The 26,735-nt window shown below is 39.6% G+C and overlaps 1 protein-coding gene across 4 annotated transcripts in view; it reads right to left on the bottom strand.

The window, feature by feature from the left end:
- Positions 1-26,735, bottom strand: part of TET1 (tet methylcytosine dioxygenase 1) — a 134,495-nt gene that overhangs the window by 103,074 nt on the left and 4,686 nt on the right. For 3 of the 4 annotated variants that reach the window (XM_079135730.1, XM_079135729.1, XM_079135727.1), the window contains exon 2: positions 17,322-19,336. In XM_079135730.1, the coding sequence (XP_078991856.1) occupies positions 17,322-19,217 (1,896 nt within the window). In that variant the 5' untranslated portion in view covers positions 19,218-19,336. Of the gene's footprint in view, positions 1-17,321; positions 19,337-21,141; positions 21,279-26,735 lie in introns of those variants that run through there. The other variant, XM_079135728.1, reaches the window with a different exon arrangement.

The raw sequence follows: 26,735 nt of genomic DNA on the forward strand, positions 1-26,735 counted from the left end.
ACAATGTCCATATGACCCTTCATCTATGATTTGAGTGGTGGCTCCTAGTCTAGTCCTTTTCTGGTCTTTATCAATGAAGACCAGAGCATGACTGGGCTGAAAATCACCACTTAAACCCCTGGACTTTAGGAGCAAACTGTCAGCAGCACCATGACCAGAGGACTCCACGTCGCTCTGTCTCTTGACTGCCCCGGCTGCTGTCCACACTATTGCTGACTGTTGATGGACCATTGTCAGCAAGGCCAGACAATGGACTGACCACCTCTCCCACAATGACGACTGCCATCCAGTCTCCAGCTCATTGGACACCCGAGGACATCCAAAGACATCTGAGGAGCTGAGAGAGGCTAAGGTTGAGAAGAATCCCCTCGGTCTTGCTGACTGACTTCTTGGCTAAGAGACATTGCATTGAGTAAGTCCATGGGGATTGAACCCTAGGTGAACAAGGGAGTGAATCTTCAATGTATTTGTGACTTGCTATTATTAGGAATGTTAGAGTGTGCATTGCATGAATAAAATACACTTGTTGGAACCAAACTTGATTCCTCTCTTACTCACTGCTCGTGACAGTTAATGAAAATGTTCTAGAATTAAATACTGATGATGACTGCCACAACCATGTAAGTATACACTTTAAAAGGGTGAATTTTAAGCTGGACATGGTGAAGCACACCTGAAATCCCTGCTACTCAAGTGGCTGAAACAGGAGAATTGTAAATTTGAGGCCAGTCTAGGCAACATACCGAGACCCTGTTTCAAAAAAAGCAAAAAAACCACTGAGGTATCTCAGTGGTAGAGTGTTGCTGGGTTCAATAGCCAGTGCCATGGGCTGGGGAGATGGCTCACTCGGTAGAGTGCCTGCCTTGCAAGCACAAGGTCCTGGGTTCGATCCCCAGCACTACAGGGGAAAAAAAAAAAAAAAAAGCCAGTACCACAAATATTAACAGTAGTCATAGTAATAATATTATTTAATTATTTTATTGTGGTAAAAAAGGCAACTCTAAGGGGCTGGGTAGATAGCTCAGTTGGTAGAGTGCTTGCCTTGCAAGCACAAGGCCCTGGGTTCAAATCCCCAGCAACACACACACACACACACACAAAAGTTAACTCTAATACTTGCTACTCATACAAAATCAAGCACATTTTTTAAAATATTATTTTAGTTGTCAATAGACCTTTATTTTATTTATTTATTTTTATGTGGTGATGAGGATCGAACCTAGTGCCTCACACATGCTAGGTAAGCACTCTACCACTGAGCCAAAAACTCAGCCCCTTAAACATATTTAAAAGTGTTTATTTCCAAGTCTTCAACATGAGAATTCTCAAAAGGCCCCGGGTTCAATCTACAACACAAAAAACAAACAAAAAAGAATCCTTGTCTAGATTCTCATTAAATATTAGTTTCTGTCCTCTCCTTTATCAGCTTTCTGTGTTTCAAGTGAAAGGAGGTTGAATTTTGTTACAATTTATCCACTATGAAGACAGAGACCTCTGGTTGTTGGTTCTTTTCTTTTTTTTCCCCCTTTTAAATATATAAACTTTTAGTTGTTGATGGGCCTTTACTTATTTATAAGTGGTGCTGAGAATCCAACCCAATGCCCCATACATGCTAGGCAAGCACTCTACTACTGAGTCAGAACCCCAGCCCCTGGTTGTTGGTTCTTTACAAAGAAGAGAGAGAAAAAAAAGTACAATACTGTTCTGTTCTGTTTTCCCTGTTATATTGATTTTTGTTTTATGGTCTCAGTGTGAACAGGAAGGGTTTCTATAAAATAGGGTTAGGTAAATAATGACAGCAGGGCCCTTGACAGGTCCATTGACAACTAAAAATAAACTTAAAAAAAAGAGAGAGAGAGAGAGAGAGAAATTTAATTTCTGTCTCCTAGTAGACAAAATCTCCCTGAAATTCTGTACTAACTACCCCCCCTCCCCCCAGGGGCAGGGAGGTACTGGGGATTGAACTCAGGGACACTCAACCACTGAGTGACAACCCCAGTCCCCTGTATTTTACTTAGAGACAGGGTCACCCTGAGTTACTTAGTGTCTTGCTTTTGCTGAGGCTGGCTTTGAACTCCGATTCTCCTGCTTCAGTCCAGAGCCACTAGGATTATTACAGGCGGGCACCACTGCACCCAGGATAACTTTTTTTTTTTTTTTTTTAATTGGTGGTAGTACTAGGGATTGAAATCAAGGATGCTCTACCAGTAAGCAACATTCTCGAGCCTTTTTCTTTTTCTTTTTTTTTAAGACGGTGTCTCACTAAGTTGTTGAGGCTGGCCTCCAACTGTGACACTCCAGCCTCAGTCTCTGAGATGTATTAACTCAAATAAATTATACACACACAAACAAACTTCTCTCTAAATCTAACCTATACCCATCCTATTTGGTCCCACGGCTTGGATAAACTAACCTTCCACTGTATTGTCCTCCCACTTCCTCCTGCCTTGACCCAACTTTTGCTCTTTAACAGGAAACTCACCACAAAATGGTACAGTGTATGAAAGATGATATACAAATAAGCCGTATAATGTAAATGTCTAAAACACACCAGAAACACCAAAACCCTCTCATTACATAAGAAGAAGAAAATAACTGCAGCATGGTCGTCTCACTGGAAACCACAACTATAATTCTGCATCACATGGGAACAGAAAAGCAATTCATTCATAATGTATCGTAAGCCTCCAACAGGAAAAATGCTCTGCAGATACTAAGAAATGGTGTGTCCTGGATATTTCTGAGGACCTCAGTTATTTTCCTCTAAATAGCATGAATAAAATGGCAAGAGGGAAAATAGGTGACAGTAATGAGATGAATACACAAATCCCTTCAAGGATACAACAAGTACCAGTATTTCTAAGCAACTACCAGGTAACAGAGTCAGCACCAAATCCTTTAAACACATCCTCTCTGCTCCTTGTCAGCACCCCTGCTTCACAATATGACGTTCTCAATGATACAAGTAGGTCCCTTCTCACAATGATTCCACAAGGGGAAAGCTAAACTCTAAGATGTTTTCCCCTTAACCACAAAGCAGTTGTCTATCTGTGCTCTTTTTTGTTTGTTTTATTTTGCTTTTGGTGCTGGGGATGCAACACCAGAGTCTCCACACATGAGAGGCAAGTGTTCTACCACTGAGCTACATTCCCCAGCCAGAACAGTTGTCAACTGCATTCTTTAAGTCTTAAGAAAGTCCCGTTCTTTTACTTTGGGGAGTGGGGGTTATGATTTATATTTCTCTGCTAAGAACTATGGACCATCATTTCTCCAGGAAAATGCATGTACAAACAATATATTGCAGTTGGGCCCCGTGGCGTACACCTGTAATCTCAGAGACTCGGGAGGCTGAGACAGGAGGATCAAAAGTTCAAAGCCAGTTTCAGCAATTTTTAGTGAGACCCTAAGCAACTTAGGGAGAACCTGTCTCAAAATAAAATAAAAAGGGCTGGGGAGGTGAACTCAGTTTCCCTGGGTTCAATCCCTGGTACCAAAAAAAAAACAAAAACAAAAACTGGGGAACTTGGCACAGCAGTAAAGCATTCCTGGGTTCAATCCCCAGTTCAAGAAAATAATTTTTTTTTCACATACAGTTTTGAGGCAGTGGAATGGGCACTGAAGTCCATCCACATCAAGTACCTTTAATGCGGTTGCTTTGTTGTTTCTTTCCTCTTTTTCTGGCTTGTTGAGGGAGTGGACGAGTCGGGGGGTTCACTATCCTCATGATACCAATTCTGTGTCAGCCTCCTAAGTAGACTACAGGCATTTGCCACTGCTAACTGCTAAAGCTCTGAGGTTGTTTTTATGATTTCTAAAACACCATGTTAAAGACTGGTGCTGGTATCACTTACACGAGGATCAAGTTAGTCCTAGGAATTCTTGCACACTGAACAAAAACGTGTGGTAAGTTTAGCAGTACTAACACACTAATATAATAGTCATTTTCAAATTCTGATTTTTCCATGGTAGTAGCTAAAAATATACCGAATGCCTAATCTGATCTGGCTAGAATCCAGGCATTAGTTAGATTTGCTAAAATGCTGGCTCAATCATCTTTGTGAGGGCTTTGATAAGATATGGGGTTTTTTTTTTGTTTGTTTGTTTGGTACCAGGGATTGAACTCAAGGGCATTTTCTACCACTGAGCCAAGTTGCTTAGGCTGGCTTTGAACTTGTGATCCTCCTGCCTCAGCCTCCAAAGCCACTGAGATTACAGGCTTGCACCTGGCTTTCATAAAATTAACAACAACAACAAAAAAAACAGAGACTACAGAGTTTCTTTTACTTTCCTGTTTGTTTGTTTGGTTGGTTGGTTGGGGTTTTTTTGATTTTTTTGTTTGTTTGTTTGTTTTTTGTTTTCTTTTTGGTACTAAGGATTGAAATCAAGGATTCTTGACCAAGAGCTACACCTCCAGTTCTCTTTAGTTTTTATTTGAGACATGGGATCCCTAAATTACTAAGTGTTTCAGTAAGTTGCAGAGGCTTGACTGAACTTCCTATTCTCCTGCTCAGTCTCCTGAATCGCTGGGTAAAAGGCACGTACCACCACACCTGGCTGCGACTACAGTTTCTTTTTTGGGAAGAAAGATGCTGATGCAGCTCTCCAAAGAATACCTTTAGGTAAACTTCACATTTCCAAAAATGGTAAAGAATTAGAAAAAATTAGCTATTAAGTCATCAGCAAGATAGTAAATATGTTGGTGGTTAGTATTTTTGCCTTGAAATAACCTAATGATAGCACTGCAAGAAAACAAATCAAAACAGAAACCAAAATTTATACAGAAATAAGTTCACTACCTGATAGAAAACTGAAAAATGGTAAGAAACTAAAGGGAATCATTCAGTCACAAAAAAAGAATTATGTTTATTTACCTAAAGAATTATGCAGGCATTTAAACACCCTTTATATTGCTTGAGTCCAGGAGTTTGAGGTAAGACTGAGAGCAATGGAACATTGGAGCAATAGCCTTACTTTAAAAAAGAGAAAATACAAATTTCTTACTAGGTGGCAAGTTACTGATGATATATTAAGTGAAGGAAACAAAAGAAAAATCCTACTTCATTTGAAGAGGACTATGCCATTTTTTACATGCAGAACACATATTGGAAGTAAAAGCATCAATACATTCATTACAGTTACTTGTAAGTGATATGATCATGCTTTTCTTTTTCCCCCTAATTCTAAATTTTCTACACTGTCAATTACATTATTTTGATTTAGTATGTTGTATCATTTCTGAAAGGAATATATGCTTCTCGTGTACTTCCTTTTCTTTCTCTTTCTCTCTCTCTCTCTTGGTTGATGTTTGTTTGTTTTTGCTTTTTTGTTTTCTTTTGTTTTGGTGATAGAGATCTTGCTGTATTATCTAGGATGGTCTCGAACTCTTGGGTAGAAGAATCCTGCCTCCTCCTCCTCCTCCTCCTCTAATAGGCAAGACCCATGGCACCCAACACCTATTTTCTAGTATAGGTCTCCTTCACCCTGCCCCCAAATCTGATCCTCATATGTAAACACTTCCAACAGTTTGGTGGGTATCCTTTATTTCTTTTTTCTTTTCTTTTTCTTTCTTTCTTTTTTTTTGGGGGGGAGTGTCTTTTTTTGGTACTGGGGATTGAACCCAAAGGCACTTTTGTCACTGAGCTACACATCCCCCAGGCCTTTTTATTTTGAGAGAGGGTTTCCCGAGGTTGTTTAGGGTCTTGCTAATTTGCTGATGCTGACCTTGAATCTGTGATCCTCCTGCCTCAGCTTCCGGAGTCACTGGGATTCCAGGAGAGCACCACCGCGCCTCGCTGATAGGTATCCTTCCACAACTAAATTCTAAATTCTATTTCAATAGGAGCTGAGTGTACTCTTATCTTAGCTACTTGGGAGGTGGAGACAAGAGGATCCCAAATTCCAGGCTAGTCTGGACAATTTTGCAAGATTCTATCCAAGATGAAAATGAATGAAAAGAAGAAAAAGAATACAAAATGGGGGACTGAAGCTGAACACAGGGGTGCATGCGTGTAATTCCAGGAATTCAGGAAGTTAGGGCAAGAGGATTCTAAGTTCAAAGCCTCAGCAACTTTTTCCCCCTTTCTCCACATTTTATCTTTTCCTTTTTTTGGTAATGGGTATTGAACCCAGGGGTGCTTAACAACCGAGCCACATCCCTAGCCCTTTTTATTTTGATACAGGGTTTCATTAAGTTCCTTAGGGCTTCACTAAGTTGCTGAGGCTGGCCTGAAACTTGTGATCCTCTTGCCTCAGCCTTCAGAGTTGCTGGGATTACAGGCGAATGCCACAATGCCCAGCTTTCCACATTTTTTAATTGTACATTTTTATAGTTATACATATGGTGAAATCTGTTGTTACATATTAGTATATGGACACAACGTAACAATGTACTTTGGTCAATATCCCTCTCCACAGCCTCAGTAATTTGGAGAAATAAAAAATAAAAAGGGCTGGAGATGTAGCTCAGTGGTATAGTACCCTTAAATTCAATCCAATACTCAAAACAATTTTTTAAAAATAAGCAAATAATAAATTAATTGGACTGGGGCTATGGCTCAATGGTAGAATGTCCCTGGGTTCAATTTCCAATCCCAAATAAATAAATAAATAGAATGAGGATGTAGCTCAGTGGTAGAATATCGCTAGGTTGAATCCCTAGTATTGTAAATAAATAAGTTTCATTTACAATTAGAAAAACATACTTTTGACTTTTTGTGATACTTTTACCTTTTTGAGAATTTTTAATTTCCCAAGATTTGTATATTAGCATAAAGTCAATTATAAATGCATATGGCAGGCCAGGTGCACTGGTTTATGTCTATAATCCCAGCTACTCAAAAGGTTGAGAAAGAAGGAGACCCAAATTTAAGAATAGTGTGGGCAATTTAGAAAAAACCCTGCCTGAAAATAAATAGGGCTGTAGCTCGGTATTAGAATACCTGTGAGTTCAAGTCCCAGTACTGCAAAAATTAAAGTAAAATTGTATGCTGAAGTTATTTTATTTAATTAATTAATTTATTTGTAGCAGGGATTGAGCTACATCTCCAGCAACTTTTATTTTTCTTTTGAGACAGGGTCTCACTAAATTGCTGAGGGATAGCTTTGCACTTGTGATGCAGCTTCTCCAGCTGCTGGGATCGCCAGTCTATGCCAGCACACCTGGCCTGTGGTAATTTTAAACGACACAGGCAGACAGTTTTAACATCCCTCTCACTGCCACTTCCCATACTGGGAACTGAACCCAGAGGTTCATTGTCACTGAACTATACCCCCCAGACCTTTTTTTTTTCATTTTGAGATAGGGTCTTACTAAATTGTCCAGGATGCCAGGTGTGTCCATGCCTGTAATCCCAACCACTCGGGAGGCTGAGGCAGGAGGATTGCAATTTCAAAGCCAGTCTCAGCAACTTAGTGAGACCCTGTCTCAAAAACACTGGGATGTGGGCTGTAACTCAGAGGTAGAACTCCCTGTGTTCAGTTACCAGTACCAATAAATGTCTAGTCTGGTTTCAAATTTAGGATCCCTGTACCTCACCATCCTGGGTCGCTGGCTAGGCATGTGATACTGGGCACAGCTACATTACTGGGGAGAGGGGACGACTGGGGATTGAACCCAGGAGTACTTTACCATGGATCTACATCCCCAACCTCTTTCCCCAACTCTCTCTCTCGCTCTCTTTCTTTCTTTTTTTCTTTATGACAGGGTCTTACTATGTTGACCAGGACCCTGCTAAATTGCTGAGGATGGCTTTGAATTTGTGATGCTCCTGCCTCAGTATCCCAAACTGCTGGTATAACAGACATGTGCCATCACAACTGGCTGATCCTAGTATTTTTGATACTTGAAGATAACATGAACCCCAAAAGCTGGGGGTATAGCTCAGTGGTAGAGCACTTGCCTAGAGCATGCTCAAGGTCCTGGGTTTGATTCCCAGAACTAGAAAAGTGTGTGTGTGTGGGGGGGGGGGAGGATAAACTCCCAAAACGATGTTTTGGAGTACTAATTGCAAAATAGCATATTACATACATATGGCATAAAGTCAAAAATGTAGCCCGGTGCAGTGGCACATGCCTGTAGTTCCAGCAATTTGGGAGGCTGAGGCAAGAGTATTGCAAGTTCCTGTCTCAAAATGAAATATATAAATGATTGAGAATGTAGCTCAGTAGTAGAGTATCATTGGATTCAACTCCAGTACCATAAATAAATAAATAAAATGGAACGTTTAAATACAGATTTTTGTTTTTCTCTTTTGAGATACTGGGGACTGAACCCAGGGCCTTACAAATGCTAGGCAAGAGCTCTACCACTGAGTTACATCCTCAGCCCTTTTTTCATTTTTGAGACAGGGCCTGGCTAAGTTGTCCAGGCTGACGTGGATGGAACTTGCGAGCCTCCTGCTTGAGCCTCAAGTAGTCAAAATTACAGATGAGAGTCACCACACCTGGTGCAGCTATCATATGTTCGTACATACACACACACACAAACACACACACACGCACACACACATTATATGTAAAAAATTAATTTCAATCATTTGCTCAGCAATCATCTTTTAAAAACTATGATGTGCTGCTAGCTCTTCATATATTCTCAGTTTTGGCTTTGGAAGTAATTTAAGCATCTCACTTCTAATTCGGAAGTAATTTAAGCATCTCACTTCAGGATTATATCATGGCTTTCTTTAAAGACAGTGACTGGGGGTGCTGGGGTTGTAGCTCAGTGGCAGAGTGCTCACCTGGCACGCATGAGGAACTGGGTTTGATCCTCAGCGCATAAAGATAAATAAAATAAAGATAGTGTCCATCTGCAACTAAGAAAACTTAAAATAAAAAAAGTGACTGGGTAATAACAGGACATAATTAAATTACAATTAAAACAAAGATTTCTCTTTGGCTGCATTCAGAGGAAGCATGAAGAGCTGACAATTAACCAACAACTTTTGGATACTCATATGAGCAGTGATTCTTATGATCAAGGAAAGTCACTAAATTTCTTAGATTAATTTCATGTATTTGCTAAGTTGTGTGAGATTCTTCTGCCTTTCCTGATAACACTGTGTCATATCCTATAGTCTCATTATGGCTGATTACTTGAAAAGGTCCCTAAGTGTTATAGCTTTGATACCACATTTTAATTTTTTTGGTACTGGGGATTGAACCCAGGGGCACTTTACCAATGAGCTATATCCCCCATACTTTTTTTTTTTTTTTTTTTTTGAGACAGGGTCCCACAGAGTTGCTGAAAGTCTCATTAAGTTGCTCAGGCAGACCTTAAACTTGCAATCCTCCTGCTATAGCTTCAGGGATCCTGAGATTACAGCCAAGTGCTATGACACCTGGCTGGTACCATCAACTCTGCAACTACTATTCTGGAATTAAAGCTGAGGTTGATTAATTAAAGAGATTGGGAGCTGTTCTCTGTAGAAAAATAAACATGTACCATACTAGGGTCCTCCCATTATATAATAGCATAACATGGATCATATGGACAATAGATTACAATGTTCACTAGTTTCACACATTCTAAGGTGATATTTACAAAATGGCAAGATAAGACTTGAATAATAGTGGTAAAATTCCAGAAATTAACAACCCACAAATCAGAATCAATCAATATCAGCATAATTTCCTTGAGGTATTCAGGGTTTATGAACATAAGTACACTAGACACCAAAGATTTTGCTTCCTACATCCATCCAGTTCTTTGGGTGCAGTATGCTACTAAAGTCAGTGTGATACAAAGAGATTCCTTAAAGGCATATTTAAGGACATATAACATCTGCCCTCAATTGAAGGAGTTGGTAGCAAAAATTTGCTCCATATGCCATATGCAACACATGCCAAAATAAGATCCAGCTGTTTTAAAAATGAGACAAGCAACCGCCAAGTGAGATGAGACCCAGTTCAAGCTCCCACCAAAAATGGTAAGATAAAATAAAACAAGTATGTCAAGGAATTATGAATGACATCTCTGGAACTAGACAGTTATCACCTAGAAAGACCCCTGTAGTAGTATACAGGCAGTGGGTTAATTTGGGTCATTTAACACTCCTTAATTATTAGCTTTTCAAATATAACCTGTGTAGATAACACACTTTTTCCAGTGAAATTTGCCTTCCTTAAGAAGATAGCATGGACTTTCATGTGATGGTACATGCCTGTAATCCAGGAATTTGGGAGGCTGAGGCAGGACTTGAACTTGAATTGCAAGTTCAAGGCCAGTGTCATAGTGAGGCCCTATCTCAAAATAAAAAGAAAAAGGGATGGAGATGCAGCTCAGTGGTAGGGTAGCATGCCCCTGATTTCTTTCTTTTTTCTTTTTGGAACTGGGAATTGAACCCAGGAACTCAACCACTGAGCCACATTCCTAACCCTTTTTATTTTTTATTTTAAGACTGAGTCTCACTGAGTTGCTTAGGACCTAGCTAAATTGCTAAAGCTGGCTTTGAACTTGCAATCCCCTTGCCTCAGCCTTCCAAGTCACTGGGGATTGTAGGTGTATGCTGCCATGCCCAGCATGCCCCTGATTTCAATTCCCAATACTTAAAAAAAAAAAAAAAGCATGGTAATAAACACAGCACACTTTGGAGTGTTATATAATATGCTCCTATTTAGTCTAACCACATACCTTTTGACATTTTGATGGGGGAACCCACATTAGCTAGAGTAAATAAATATGAGAGATTATTGCACTCTGACTAGATCAACTCACAATCTGCTGTCTAGTCACTCAATTAAATGTTAATTAAATACATGATGCCATACCAAAATAATCTGGCTAGTGACATAATTAAAGACCCCACCCTCTTATACCCTATGTAGAAACACATTGTACAAACAACTATGTTTTGGTTTTGCTAGCTTTTACACACACTAAAAATTACTTGCAAAAATGTAGTTAGCCAAAATTCCTACTCTATGTCCATAAAATCCTGTACCAGGCTGGAGATGTACTTCAGTGGTAGTTTTGCCTAGCATGTGTGAAGCCAACTTTAATCCCCAGTATAGGAAAAAAGAAAAGCCTTCACCATCTTTTAAAAATACTTCTATCACTGTTTAATAAATACAGTATTCCATGTCTCAAAATGCTAAGTTACAACTTACATGAGGAATGCTCGAGCCAAAAGCAAATTGCTAGATGACTTTAGAAGTGATATAAGTCAGCTGGGCTCAGTGGCTCAGGCCTGTAATCTTAGCAGGCATCTGAGGCAGAAGGACTGCAAGTTGAAGTCCATTCCTAGCAATTTAGGGAGAGCTCTGTCTCAAAAGTTAAAAAGCAGGGGTTGGGGGCGGGGGGAATAAGTCGTAGAATTTTTTAGGGTGGAAATTATTGATTTGAATTAACTATATTTTTGAGATACAAAGGGGAGGGTAAGGACTGCAGAGATAGCTCAGTTGGTAGAGTGCTCGCCTCGCAAGCACTAAGGCCCTGGGTTCAATCCCCAGCTCACACACACACACACACACACACACACACACACACAAAAAAAAAAAAATCCCACAAAGGGTAAGGTAAGCCGAACTGAGCATGACAAAAGATGAGTAATTTTTTTTCTTGGCCTAAAAGTATCTCTGGAAAATCTAACTCCTTATTGTACAATTAAAATAAATTGTAACCTGGAGTGTTGGTACGGGCCTGTAATCCTAGACACTCGGGAGACTGAGGCAGGAAGCTCCCAAGTTTAAAGCCAACCTCAGCAATTTAGTGTGAGACCTTCAGCAATTTAGACAGACACTGTGTCAAAATAAATATAAAGAAATAAAGAAATAGGACCAGAGGTGTAGCTTAGTAGTAAATACATACCTCCGTTAAATCCTCAGTATAAGGGCTGGGAGATAGCTCAGCTGGTAGGGTGCTTACCTCACAAGCACAAGGCCTTGAGTTCGATTCCCCAGTACCACCCCAAAAAAACCACCTCAGTACAAAAGAAACAAGCAAACTATTTGCTTGCCAATATTTCAAGGTAACAAAATAAACGGCCCCCAACATGGGCAACAACAAAAATTATGAAATACCCAGGAATAAAGTGAATTGAAATAAGGGCTGGGGATGTGACTCACTGGTAGAGCACTTTGGCATATGTAAGGCGCTGAGTTCTATCCCCAGTAGGTGGTTGGGGAGTGAATTATGGAAAACTACAAAATATTATTAAAGTAAAGAATTCCATAAGCCTTACATAAATAGGGATTATAGGTGTGTAGATCTGAGGTAGACCCTTTGCCTAGCATGCACAAAGTCCTACCTTTAATACCCAACAACGGGGGGGGGGGGGGGGGGGGGGGGACAGAAAAGGAAAGAAAATAACATAAAGAGGTACAATGGTCATAGAGTGGAAGTTTCCTATCCAAACAACACTGATCTCTCCAAGCAAATCCATAGATTGAGAATGTCATAAGCAAAATCCAGCAGGTTTTTACTTTTGTTTTTGCTTGTTCGTTTGGTGGCAGGGATTGAACCCAGGTCCGTGCACAGGCTAGGCACATATTCTACCACTGATCTTTAATTCCACTCCATAAAGGAAGTTCTAACTGGAAAAATCAGTTGTTTGATGTTTTGATTTTTTTAATTTTAATTTTTTGTACTGTGAATTGAACCTGGGGAACTTTACCACTGAGTTACACTCCCAGCCCTTTTTATTCTTTGGGATAAGGTCTTGCTAAGTTGTCAAGAGTGGCCCTGAATTTACAATTTGATTGTCTCTGATTCCACAATCACTGGGATTACAGGGGTGGGCCACTACACCTGACTACAATTGCTTGATAAGATTTATGAAAGCTCAACATATGCATATTTTATGACCCAGCAATGCTAGTTCCAGGATTAAACTGAATATATACATATGTTCACCAAAAGACATGTACAATGTTCATAGAAGCACTAGTGCTCATTAACAGAAAGGATAAATGATTGCTTATACATACGATGGCAAACTATACTGCAATGACAATGAATAAGTACAAGCAATTTTTTTTAAGGAATTTAACCTATAATTTTTATGTGTTTTTTATGTGGTGCTAAGGATTGAATTCAGTGCCTCACCCATGCTAGGCAAGCACTCTACCACTGAGCCACAACCCCAGCCCCAAGTATAAGCAATATTATTGATGGTTCTCATAAAGATAACTAAGCAGCCGGGCACAGTTGTGTATGCCTGTAATCCAGCAACTCGGGAGACTGAGGCAGAAGGATCCTGAGTTCAAAGCCAGCCTCAGCAAAAGTGAGGTCCTAAGCAACTCAGTGAGATCTCTAAATAAAACATAAGATAGGGCTGTATATAATATAATATAATGCACCAATAAAAAATATGAAAAGTACCAGACACAGTGGCACACACCTGTAATCCCAGTGGCTCAGGAGGCTGAGACAGAAGGAGGCCAAGGTCAGCCTCAGCAATTTAGTGAGGCCCAAAGCAACTAAGCAAGACCCTGTCTAGAAATTAAAACAAACAAACAAATAACGGACTGGGAATGTAGCTCAGTGATAAGAGACCCCTGGGTTCAATCCTTAGTACCAAAAAGCAAACAAAAAAGTATGCCAGTGGCTGGAGATGAAGCTCTATGATGAAGTACTTGCCTCTAAAACCGGAGGCCTTGAATTTTACCCCCAGTACCACAAAAATAAAAAATGAAAATCACGTGGGTGCAGTGATACACACCTGAAACCCCAGCAATTTGGAAGGCTAAGATAGGAAGATCAATAGTTTGAGACCAGCCTGGGTAACTTAGGGAAATCCTGTCTCAAAAAAAAAAAAAAAAAAAGATAACAAGGATGTCGCTCAGGGGTGAAGCAACTTCAGTCACTAGTACCACCAAAAACAAACAAGCAAACAAACCTCACATGACAAGATCTAAATTTATAAAACTGAGTCACACATATATCCTCTTTTCATGTAACTAACAAGTATTTATTGAGCACTTTTCATTGTGCTAAAGGAGCCAGGCATTTAGGAGAAACCAAGTCAGCTGGTACACAACCAGGGCAACTCACATACAGTTTCAACACAGTAAGAGGGGAATGAATGGGAAGAGTGGGGTTGTTAGATAGGAAAAGCAAGATGGATATGACACGAGAATAAAGCCTGATTTTGTTTATTTTTTGTGTTGGTACTGGGAATTGAACTCAGAGGTGCTCTACTGAGGAGCCACATCCCGAGTCCTTTTTGTGTTTTATTTTGAGACAGTCTTGCTAAATTGCCAAAACTGGCCTCAAACTTGTGATTCTCCTGCCTCATCCTCCTCAGTAGGGGGATTACAGGTGTGCACCTCCCTGCCAAGATATTCCATGCTAGTACATAGAGGTTTCATGTATAATTTAAATGCATTGAAAGTTTGTTTCTATTTTCTTTTGTTTCATTTTGACCAAAATATGTCACATATGCACTAAACATATTTAGGAAGGAGATAGTGAGGCAGGCTTGTTTGACTTCCTAACTTCCCTGCTATCTGGTCTACTCCTGACTATTTCCAGTGCATAGCCCAGAGAAGGCAATAAACATTGATAATAAAATGAATTCTGTAATTGTCTCAACAACAGAAAAAATAGACCTCAACTAGTGGCCAAGAAAATGCAGAGGATGGTGGGTTCACATCTTGTAAAACCAGAGAATGAACAAGGGTGAGAGAGGAAGGCATCAAAGATTACTGACTTTTCTATTCTGGGTGACCATGTATATGGTAAGCCATTAAAGCCAAGGTAAGAGGGGGAGCAGGTTTGGGAAAGAAGAGAACTAAAGTGCTTATACCTATTAGAGATAGTGTTTTTGGTACCATGTCAGTTAGTGATGCTACTACATAGTAGTTTATAAGGGAGGTCTCTCTAAAAGAGATGCTGTTACTGTCTTAGATGTTTGTAAACCATTTAGTTAACTAGCTATTTGTTCTGCTCCCACATGTGTGAAATGACTTGTGTAAAGAAAGATTACTCATTACAATAAGGTTTGTAATCACAAAATATTTTAGAAACACTTTAAATGTCCATTGATACAGGATTGCTTAAACACCTGGGCTCTTGTTTGCAAAGGTTTAGTAAAATAAGAAATCAGCATTTTTGGACTAAAATGTTAAGTCAAGTTTGCACAGTGGTGCATGCCTGTATTCCCTGATATTCTCTAGACTAAGAAAGCAGGATTACAAATTTGAGGCCAGTCTCAGCCATTTAGTGAGACCCTGCCTTAAGTTTAAAAAAAAAAAAAGGAGTGGGGATGTAGCTGTATGTTAGAGTACCCCTGGGCTCAATCCCTAGTACCAATAACTAAATAAAAAAATAAAATTTTAAGTCATGAGAGAAATAGGAAAAATGATTGAATTGAAGTTCAAAATGGGTAGAGTGCTTCTGCCTGGCACGTGTGAGGCACTGGGTTCCATTCTCAGTACCACATAAAATAAATAAAATAAAAACCCATTGACAACTAAAAATATTTTAAAAAATAAAGTTCAAAATGCTTTTAAATCAACTCACTCCACAATACCTGCATTTATAGTAGACAAAATGAATATACCTTCAAGGGATTTAAAATTCATAACAGCTACTGGGTGGTGGTACACACCTATAATTCAAATGACTGGAGAAGGGGGATGAGGCAGAAGGATCACAGATTTGGGGCCAGTCTCATCAATTAGAAAGCCCTGAGCAACTTAGTGTTTCAAAATAAAAAAACTAAAAGGACTTGGAGATGTAACTCAGTGGTAAAGTGACCCCAGGATCAATCCTTAGTACCCATCCCCTGCAAATAAAGAAAGAAAGCTCCATACTTGACACTTGTTTTATTTTATTTTATTATTTTATTTTAGGTACAGAGGATTGAACCAAAGGCCACTTTACCACTAAGAACTACAGCCTCACTTCTTTTTTTTCTTTCTTTCTTTTTTTTTTTTTTTTTTTTTTTTTATTTCTGAGACAGGGGACAGGGTTTTAGTAAGCTGTTGAGGTTGACCTCAAACTTGTGATCCTCCTGCCTCAGCCTGTCACTTGACAGGTGACCATCGCTGGGCAATCCCACTGGCTTGGGAGGCTAAGGCAGGAGGATTGAGAATTCAAAGCCAGCCTTAGCAATGTAGCAAAGCCCTAAGAAACTTGGTGAGACCCTATCTCAAAATAAAAAATAAAAAGGGCTGGGGATGTAGCTCAGTAGTTAAGAGCCGCTGGTTCAACTCCCCCAACCCACCACAAAAAAAAAAAAAAAAAAAAAAAAAAGTGAGCAGCAAGAGGGGCATAAAGGTGCATGCCTGTAATCCTACCAACTCAGGTGATTGAGGCAGGAGGATGGCAAATTAGAGATCAGCCTCAGAAATTTAAGGAAACCCTGTCTCAAACTAAAAAGTGGTAAAGCACCCCTCAGTTCAATTCCCAGTACCAAAACAACAACAACAACAAAAAAACAAAAACAAAAAAAGTGATAAGCATCCCTCTGGGTTTTAGCCAAGCTCTATAAAAATCTTTAAAGTAAATTCTAAGTTAACTGATACTTTTACTATTTTAGGTTCATAAACTTTCATAATAAGACCTAATGTCTGTGTCATACTGGAGTTTACATACTGTTTTCATTTAATCACTAAAACCCCCATGAAATAAGCAAAACAGTTAGAAATCACCTACTAAAGGTTGAGATGAAAGCGGTTTTATTGCAACAACTCCAAGGCAAAATTTCTAGATTAAGTATGTGAACAGTTTAACTCTCAAAAGCAAAAAAAAAAAAAATAAATAAATAACTTCTTTGATTTTTCTGGGCTTCAGGAGAGAGTTAATGAAGTTGTTCCACTCTTATATTTTAGACCTGTAACTTCCCAAAAAGACATCCATTAGCGAAAATGAGGCAGAACAGAAATTTTAGACAAACCACACTTCATGCAATTTCCCTATGTCTCTATCAAATCCTATAATGGAAAACTGAATGTTCTAGTTTTGTGGGACAAGTTCTTTAAAAGCAAACTAAGGCCAGGTGCAGTGGCACAAGCCTGTAATCCCAGTGGCTCCAGAAGCTAAGGCAGGAGGTTTCCAAGTTCAAGGCCAGACTCAGCAACTAATCAAGGCCCTAACCAAGGAAGTGAGACCCTATCTCAAAATTAAAAATATGAAGGACTGGGGATATGGCTCAGTGAAAAGTGCCCCTGGGTTCAATCCCTAGTACCAAAAAACAAAAGTAAAAAATAAAGGCAAGCAGAGGCATGGGAACACAAGAAATTCTTCAGATAGGCCCACAAATTCTTACAGATAAAGCCAACATTTCACCAAAATAAAAGGATGTAGGATTGAAGCATATCGTCTCTGCACAGATTACACCAAGCACCGCAGGTGTCTCCTAGGCCCTTGGCCATTTGCTTACCTCCAAAGGCACAATTACAGATGGTTTCTTTTTCAGCTCCTCACATTTCCTCTTCTTGCAGATTTGATGGCTGTTCTTTCTGTTCTTGCAATAAGTACATTCACCACAGTTGTTCTTCTGCTGGCAGGGCCCACAGACTCCACAACGTTTTCGTTTCTTCTTTTCCAAAGTTGGTAGCAAGGTTGTATAGGAAGAGGTTGTACTGGCAATTGACACTGGCACAGATGTCCCTGTGGTGTTGACATCATCAGCCAAGCTGGTCATGCTGACCTGGGAATTCCCACTTTCTGATATGCTAGGTTTGGCCTGGGAGAATGGGGCCACACCCACTGAAACAGGGGTGGAGGTGAACCCCTGAGTGTGAGCTGGTAGAAGGCTTATTTGAACTTGCTTCTCGTTTTCTATGTTGCTTGCATTTATTACTGGAGGTACAGAACTCAACTCTGAGTTTGATAATAATTGAGGAGTGTGTCCTGAGCCCAAAGGCAACACTGGCATAGCACCCTGGACCTCAGGCCCATATGGGACAGTGCTCTGGGGCTCAGGCCATTTGAGGTTGAGGGGGGTGTTATAGGTAGTAATTGGGTTTGGAAGAATAGGAAGAAAAGTAGGCAGGTCTGGGGCAGCAGCCCCAACCACACCATGCATTTCTTGTTGGTTTAGGATAGTACTAAAGACCTCTCCTTGGACTGAAATAGCACCAGGAATCTCTGGTGGGTCTGGAATCTCACCCAGGGCCCCACCATGAACTGGGTTAGCACCAGGAAATTCCCATTGATGAGGGATAGCACTGAAGGCCTGTCTTAGGGCAGAGGTCGTATCAGGAACTTCCTCTTGATCCAAGGTAGCTTTGAAGGCCCCTGGATGACCTGGGTTAGCACCAACGGTTTCTGGTTCTGAGCCTGCCAAAAGGAGTTTTATTAGAGTGTTGGGATATATAGACCCACCAAGAGACAAGCAGTTTCTAACATCCAATTCTGGTATCATCTTATTAAAACTGGGGGCTGGGAAAAAATTAGGTTCAGTTTTCATGGGGTCCAGATAAGAATCAGTTAGCTTCAGAGATTGTACTTGGGAACCCAATTCTTCTAACTGAGTGGTAGGGTTACTTTCAGAGGTAACTTTGGGGGCCGATCTTTGGGTTAAAGGAGCACCTACAGTGTCCTGAGCAAACATTCTAGGAGAATCACTGATATCATCTGATGTCTGTTCAGAGAATAGCCCTTCACCACAGTGTGTCTCTTCCAATGGCCCAGAAAGGATCCCTGCTGCAGGGCTACTGTGAGTGGGTACATCGATTTTGGAATCCTCTCTTCTTTGAGACCAAGACTGAGTTGTCTCTTGACTCTCACCTTCAATTAAAGATGTATTTTGTATACCAATCAGATTCTCTATATCAGGCGGGATGAGGGGATCTTGGGTCGGGACCGAATCATTTTCTGAGTGCTTTACTCCCATGTCACTGACTACCTTATAACCACACTCATGTTGCTTTTCTAAACTCTTAGAAGGCGGAACTCTCTTGGGTTTAGCTATGACCACAGGGGGTTGAGAAAGCCTCCTGCTAAGAGAGGTGCTTCGGAGAGCCATTGTAAAGCCATTGCAAGTTAAGGACTCGGGGTTCTGAAAAAGAACCTCCGTCCTGTCCAAATTCATGCGGGCTGCTCCAGCTCTTGTCAGAAGGCTTCTGACAGGCATAGGTGGTTTAAGGTCTGTTTTTTTCTTAACATCTCCTTCTTGAATGTATTGCTTTACTTTTCCAAGGCTCACAGTCTTGACAGATGTCACATTTTTGTTGGCTGGCTTGGATGCCTTCTTCAATTGGCTGTTTTTCTTTTTGTTTAGATCTTCCTTTCTGACTAATCTGGAAGGCCTTGCATGGCGAGATCGAGACATAGCTATGGAGTAGGAAAAAATGAAAGGACACAGGAAACAGAGTCATTGGTCCTTTGGAAGGTCTTACTTCTGCAGAGAATCTGGATGTATTGTCAAGTTCAGTCCCACCAGGTTTTGGTCTGAAATAATAACAATAACAAAAAAATGATAAGTCTTTCCATTTGAAATAGAATACGTACTATTAATCAAAACTGGGGAACTGAGAGAATGCTTACTTTGAGAAAGAAGTATTTAATAGACATACAGAAAAATACACTAAGGGATTCTTTTATGTGTGTATGTGTGTGTGTGGTGGGTGCTAGGCATCAAACTCAGAGGAGGGAATCCAGTGCTTTGCACATGCTAGGCAAGCACTCTCCCATAAACCTACACCCCTTGCCCTTAAGGGCTTTTTAAACCTTGAATTCACTATAATGCTCCTTTAGTTACTATGACAACTGATAAAAGTTGATGAAGTTCTTTATAAATAAGGTAACCATGTATCTCTCTACATTAGAAATCACACTTGTGAGCTAGGGTTGTGGTTCAGACGTAGAGCGCTTGCCTAGCATGTGTGAGGCACTGGGTTCAATTCTCAGCACTGCATAAAAATAATAAATGAATAAAATAAAGGTCTATCAACATCTAAAAAATTTTTTTTAATTAAAAAAAAAAGAAACCACACTTGTAGTTATATTTCATTTAAAGTTTAAATCCCATTCTTTAGACATTTGGATACTTTAAAAATTATCCCTCAAGCTGGACACTTGTAATCCCATTGGTTTGGGAGGTTAAGGCAGGAGGATTGCAAGTTCAAAGCCAGCTCAGTAACTTAGCAAGATCCTAAGCAACTTAGGGAGACCCTGTCTCAAAATAAAAATAAAAATAAAAGGGCTGGGGATGTGGTTCAGAGGTTAAGTGCCCTTGGGTTCAATCTCTTTTACAATAAAAAAATTATCTCTCAACCAGATTGGGATTGGTAGTACACACCTGTAATCCCAATGGCTCAGGAGGTTAAAGTATGAAAATCCCAGGTTAAGTCCAGCCTCAGCAACTTAGTGAGACCCTGTCTCAAAATAAAAAGGTCCTGGTACATATATACAATGGAATGTTACTCAGCCATAAAGAAGCATGAAATTATGGGAATTGGAGACTATCATGCTAAGTGAAATAAACTAATTGCAAAAATCCAAAGGTGGAATGTTCTCTTTGATACATGAATGCTGACTCACAATGGGGGAGGGTGCGGGGGTGGAGGTTTACCAAATTGGACAGGGGGAAATGGGTAGAAGGGAAGCGGGATGGGAATGGGAAAGACAGTAGTAGAATGAATAGGATTTAACTTTCCTATGTTCGTGTATGAATAAATGACCAGTGAAACTCCACATCATGTACAACCACAAGAATAGGAAGTTATACTTCATGTATGACATGTCAACATATATTCTACTGTCATGTATACTGTGAAGAATAAAAAAAATTTTTAATAAATAAATAGAAAGGACTGGGGATGTAGCTCAGTGGTAGAGCACCCCTGGGTTCAATAACCAGTACTGCCAAAAACAAAATTGTCTCTCAGGTTGGGTAAATATAGCTTGTAGGTAGAGTACTTGTCTAGCATAAATGAAGTCCTGAGTCAGATGCAAGACACACCTCTCTCTCTCACACACCTCTTACTCTTTCCTGAGCACATTCCAACATGGGCAGAGGTATCATGTGCATGTGTTTGACAGTAAAGCTGGTAAGGTCAAAGGAAAAAGAGACTTAGATAATCTAAGAAACAGACCCATTTGGGATCCTATATTAATACTGTGTTCTATTTACAGCCCACAAGTTTTGAGCTGTTCACATGCAAACTAATAGCACAAAATCTCCAGAGTTAGTATTAGCAAATCAGGTTACAAATAAGACTCACAGGTCTAACAAAGATCTGTTGAGTACCTACTATGTGTAAAGAAGGAATTGTGGTGGACCCTGCCCACACTCAGAAATGATGTCCCTCTTTTCTCTTTCACCCAACTTAATCCAAAGAATGCTGGTTCTAAAATCCCCTCCTCCAAGGGTACCAAAAGTCTCATGATGAATGCCTGTGCAAGGAAATTGAAAATAAGAAGAAAATGAGATTAGAACAATGAAGCATACAAAGCAAGCAAATATTACTTGAAAGTAAGCAAGTAAAAAGGAGAAATGAAAGAGGGTTGACCAAGAGCCATTACCCATTTTCTTTGTATCTCAAATTGTTTGCCTGATTCAAAATAAGGGAGCTGAAGAAATAGCTCCTTTCGGAGAGCGTCTGCCTAGCATGCGGAAGGACCGCGGTTCGAATCCCAGACTGCTCAAATGAGAAGAAAAAAAAAAAAAACACACAAAATAAGATCAAGCTATTAAGCTGAGCATTAAAGCAAGTACCAGAAGATCCCAGTTACTCAGGAGACTGAAGTGGGAAGATCACATGAGCCCAGGAGTTGGAGACCAAACTGGGAAACAAAGGTGAGATACATATCAAAACAAAAACAAAAACAAAAAAGCAGTGGGGTCTGATACTGTGCACCTGTAATCCCAGTGACTCAGGAGGCTGAAGCAGGAGGATTGAACATTTGAAGACAGACTCAGTAATGTAACCCAGTGGAGGGCCCTGGGTTTAATCCCCTATTCAAAAAAACAACAAACAAAATCTATGGCCAAAGAGGAAGTTCATGATACTAACATATTCATAGTGTTTCTAAAGATCACAGAATCAAGAGCCTTACAACAAGGGGCTGGGGTTGTGGCTCAGTAAAAGAGCACTTGCCTGGCATGTGTGAGGCACTGGATTCAATTCTCAGCGCCACATATAAATAAGTAAATAAGTAAGTAAGTAAGTAAATAAATCAATAAATAAAAGTCCATCGACAACTAAAAAATATATATATTTTTAAAAAAAGCATGACAACAGACTAACTGAACGATCCTTTAACAGTTCACAGTTGTTCAATTTATGAGGAAGCTTGGTGCATTACCAACAATTGGTCTGTACGCAAGTGGTCAAAAGTCATGACAAAATGAGGAGGAAAAACAAATGGGGCAATGTAAGGTTTTGTTCATAAAACCAAATTTATTCATTTTAAACCACTCTTTTTATTCTGAAATTATGCCTTCCTGTTTTCTCCTATTAAAATATCCTTTCAAATAAAAAAAAGTAATGAATCTTTTGTGAAAAAGTCGGGGTAGGCTGGGTATGAGCCTTGTAATCCCAGCCACTGAGGAGGCTGAGCAGGAGGACTACAAGTTCAAGGCCAGCCTCAGGAATTAGGCAAGGCCCTAAGCTACTTATAGTGATATTCTGTCAACAAAAAAAAAATATAAAGGGCTAGGAAGTAGCTTTGTGATAAAGTGTCCCTTGGGTTTACTCCCCAGTATCAAAAAGTAAAATAAATAATAAATAAAAGGGATCGATGATGTAGCTCAGAAGTGGAACACAGGCTGGGGGGTGGAGGAATTAATGCCCAGCACTGAAAACAACCAACCAACCAAAAAGGTAGGGGAAGGTTTATTTTTTAATGTTATTACTACCAAAAGAAAACGTGGACAGTCCTTTATTATCCTCAAATTTTGTTTTACCTTTGGTTTCATGGATTTGACCCAGGACATCCTGAGACCCATGGTTAATTTAGTGACTGAAGAGAGTTCCTAGAAAGCTTTATATGTGCTGGTTTAGTAGCACATGCCTGTAATCCCAGCAACTCAGGTGGCTGAGACAGGAGGATTTCAAGTTCAAAGCCAGCCTCAGCAACTTAGAAAAAACCCTGTATCAAAATAAAAATTTTTAAAAAGGACTGGTGATGTGGCTCACTAGTTAAGCACCCCTGGGTTTATTCCCATATAGGAAAAAAAAAGGAAGGAAGGAAGGAAGGAAGGAAGGAAGGAAGGAAGGAAGGAAGGAAGGAAGGAAGGAAGGAAGGAAAGAAAGCTTTACATGTGAATCTGCAGTTACTGGCTTTATTCATTTCAGCAGACCCCTTAATTAAGTCCATATTTCTTCATCTCAAATTAGGTTGTTTTGAGGTTTCAGTGGGCTCCTACAGGGAAAAATCCATTTGTAATATCAGAGGTTGAGAGATAGGGAAGATGGGAGGCAGGGTAGGAAAATGAACTTTGGAAGTAGGCAAACATGGGTTAAGTTTTCAGTTCAGAAAATTACTAGTGAGCGGGAGATGTGGCTTAGTGCTTGCCTAGCAGGTGCGAGATCCTGGATTCAATCCTCAGGAAAGTAGGAAAAGATGATCAATCATAAAATAAATGCCATCTTTTAAAGACCAGAAAAAGTATCTTAAGTCATAATTGAGTCAATTCCCTGATGCCTCTGATTTCTCAAACATATCTTTCCCAATTGATCTGCCACAATGTGAGAAATTCCACATGCATATATTTTGGCCGGAGGTAGGATCACAAATTGGAGAAAATTTAGCAAGACCTCATCTCAAAATAAAAAATAAAGAGCTGGGGATATGGCTCAGTGACAAAGCTTCCCTGGGTTCAATCCCTAGCACCAAAAAGAAAACTAAAGAACCAAAGGCATTCCAATTTCAATCTTCACAAAGTCAACAATATCTTTCTAAGAATGCCTTTTTATTATGAAAAACAATCCATTCCAGAGGAAGGAGGGACTCTACAGAGGGAAAAGAGGGATGGGAGGGCTGGAGGGGAAGGAAAAAATAACAGAATGAATCAAACACCTTTACCCTATGTAAATGTATGATTACACAAATTGTATGCCTTTACTTCATGTACAAACAAAAACAAGTATCCCATTTGTTTACAATAAAAATAAATTAAAAAAAAAAAAAGAAAAAGAAAAGAAAAAACAATCCATTCCAATGTCTAGAAACTTTTTTTTGGGGGGGGGGGGGCGGTGTGCCAGGTATTGAACTCAAAAGCATTTAACAACAAATCCACATCCCCAGCCCTATTAATGGTATGTTTTATTTTGAGACAGGGTTTCTCTCAATTGCTGAGGGCCTCACTGAGTTGCTGAGGCTGGCTTTGAACTTGTGATGCCTTGCCTCAGCCTCCCAAGCTGCTGGGTTTACAGTGTGCCACCATGCATGGACAATTTTTAGAAACTTTAATATCTCTGGAAGTTTGCTTCATCTCCTGTATTAAGAATGCAATGCTAGGGCTGGGTTTGATCCCTAGCACCGAAAAAAAAAAAAAAAAAAAATCATTAGAAGCTTATAATCTAGCTATTGTACTCTGTCATGAAAATTCAAATTTACAGATATAATCTGGATATGTCAGAGGGTGTCACTGTCACGGGATCTGTTGTTTTTTTCTTTAATTTTTTTTTTTTTAATTGATGGACCTTTATTTTATTTATTTATTTATATGCAGTGCTGAGAATAGAACCCATTGCCTCACACATGCTAAGCAAGCACTCTACCACTGAGCTACAGGCCCAGCCCCTGGTATCTGTTATTGAAAGAGTTTATAAATTGATCTGTCTCTGCTAAATTGTTTTATATTTAAGTGTTTATATTTAAGTGTTTTGGAAATTCAGACTTGTAATTAAGAAAATTTTTACCAATCAAACCTTAACCCTTTTTTTGGCGGGGGAGGTGGGAGGGGGATACCAGGGATTGAACTCAGGGACACTCAACCACTGAGCCACATTTCCAGCCCTATTTTGTATTTTATTTAGCAACAAGGTCTCTCGGAATTGCTTAGTACTTCACTTTTGCTGAAGCTGGCTTTGAACTTGAGATCCTTCTGCCTCAGGCTCCCAAGTCTCTGGGATTACAGGTGTGTGCCATCACAACTGGCTCAAAACTTATCTCTTTAAAAAAAAAAAAAAAAAAAAAATCTGCCAAAGAAATATAAAAGGTATGAGCAGCGTGGATTGGAAGGTGTGTACTCTTTAATGGTAACTGCCTTTTTATGAGACTGTGAAAGAGGCCAATGACCCTAGAAAAACACAACCTAAAAGAGAAAATCTCTGGGTAGCACCCAAACAAAAAAATCAATATCAAAAGCAAAATGAGAGTTCCCACAAGAACCTAATTTTATCACCACTATTGAAATGTAACCTTCTTTTGTGATAAACTAAGGTGTCTAAAGGACTGAACTCTTAGGGTAGCCCAGCGAACCTTTCTTGAAATTTGTGGAGGGGGAAAAAGACAATATACTCCAGTCTGTAAATATGTTGATAATTATTAGCAGAGCCACCCAGCGCACACCTGTAATCCCAGCAGCTGGGGAGGTTGAGGCAGGAGTATCTTAAGTTCAAAGCCAACTCAGCAAAAGCGAGGTGCTAAGCAATGCAGTGAGACCCTGTCTCTAAATAAAATACAAAATAGGGCTGGGGATGTGGTTCAGTGGTTGAGTGCCCCTGAGTTCAATACCAGGTACCCCCCCAAAATAATAATGATCACAGTTAAATATGGAATTATCCCCAAAGATCTCCTGAAGTTAATTTTCATTTTCAATTTACAAACTTTATTAAATGTATCACTTTTGTCTACAGCCAAACCACCTGAATGGATCTGATCTCATCTGATACATTAAATGTATCACTTTTAGTAATTTATTTATTATACAGTGTTTAACCCATACAAAGAGGTACATTAGGCTGGGAGTGTAGCTCAGTGGTAGAGCACTTGCCTAGTATGCTGAAGGCCCTGCGTTAAATACTGAAGAACAAAAAAGAAAAAAGAAAAAGAAAAAAAAAGGAGAAAGAAAATAAAGGTATATTTGCAGACCCCACCACTCTGATGAACTAAAACATTTCTAATAGTCAAATCTATCTTGTTTACTCTCTTTCATAATTCCACTTTCATTTTTTATTTATTTAAGATTGACTTCCTAAACCCTATCAGTTGCTTGGTATCAGGGAGTGAACTCAGGGGCACTTAACCACTGAACTACATCCCAGCCCTTTTTATTTTTTAATTTGAGACAAGACCTTGCTAAGTTGCTGAGGCTGGTTTTGAGCTTTCCATTCTCCTGCCTCAGCCTCCGGAGCCACTAGCCGGGCTTCATTTTTTATTTCTGATGAAAACTGGTGTTTCAATATTCCTCAAAAGCAGTTTTATTCTAACCTAGTAGATTTTCCAAGAATCTCAGTGCTACAGGGATAGCTTCGTGAAAACAGGACCTGAGCACAAAAGATGAGTGGTGACCCTGTTAATAAATACACTTATGAGGCTTAGGATGGGGAATCATATGCAATTAATTGACACCATTCTGAGTTCCTATTGTCCTGGAAGGGAAAAACAAAACAAAACCTATTCCTGCCAGGTGCTGTGGCTCACACCTGTAATCCCAACAGCTAGAGAAACTGAGGTAGGGGAATAGCAAGTTCAAAGCCAGCCTTAGCAGCTTAGTCAGGGCCTGAGCCATTTTGTGAGAACCTGTCTCAAAATAAAAAATAAGGATCCTAATTAGAGTAAGTTATCCTCCATACATGTGTAATATGTCAAAATACTCTCATGTACATCTTTTTAAAAAATTAAAAATGTAAAGAATAAATAAATAAAAATAAATAGAGGCCAGGTGCACATGCCT

This window comes from Sciurus vulgaris (assembly GCF_902686455.1).
Source record: "Sciurus vulgaris genome assembly, chromosome: 4".
NCBI lineage: Eukaryota > Metazoa > Chordata > Mammalia > Rodentia > Sciuridae > Sciurus > Sciurus vulgaris.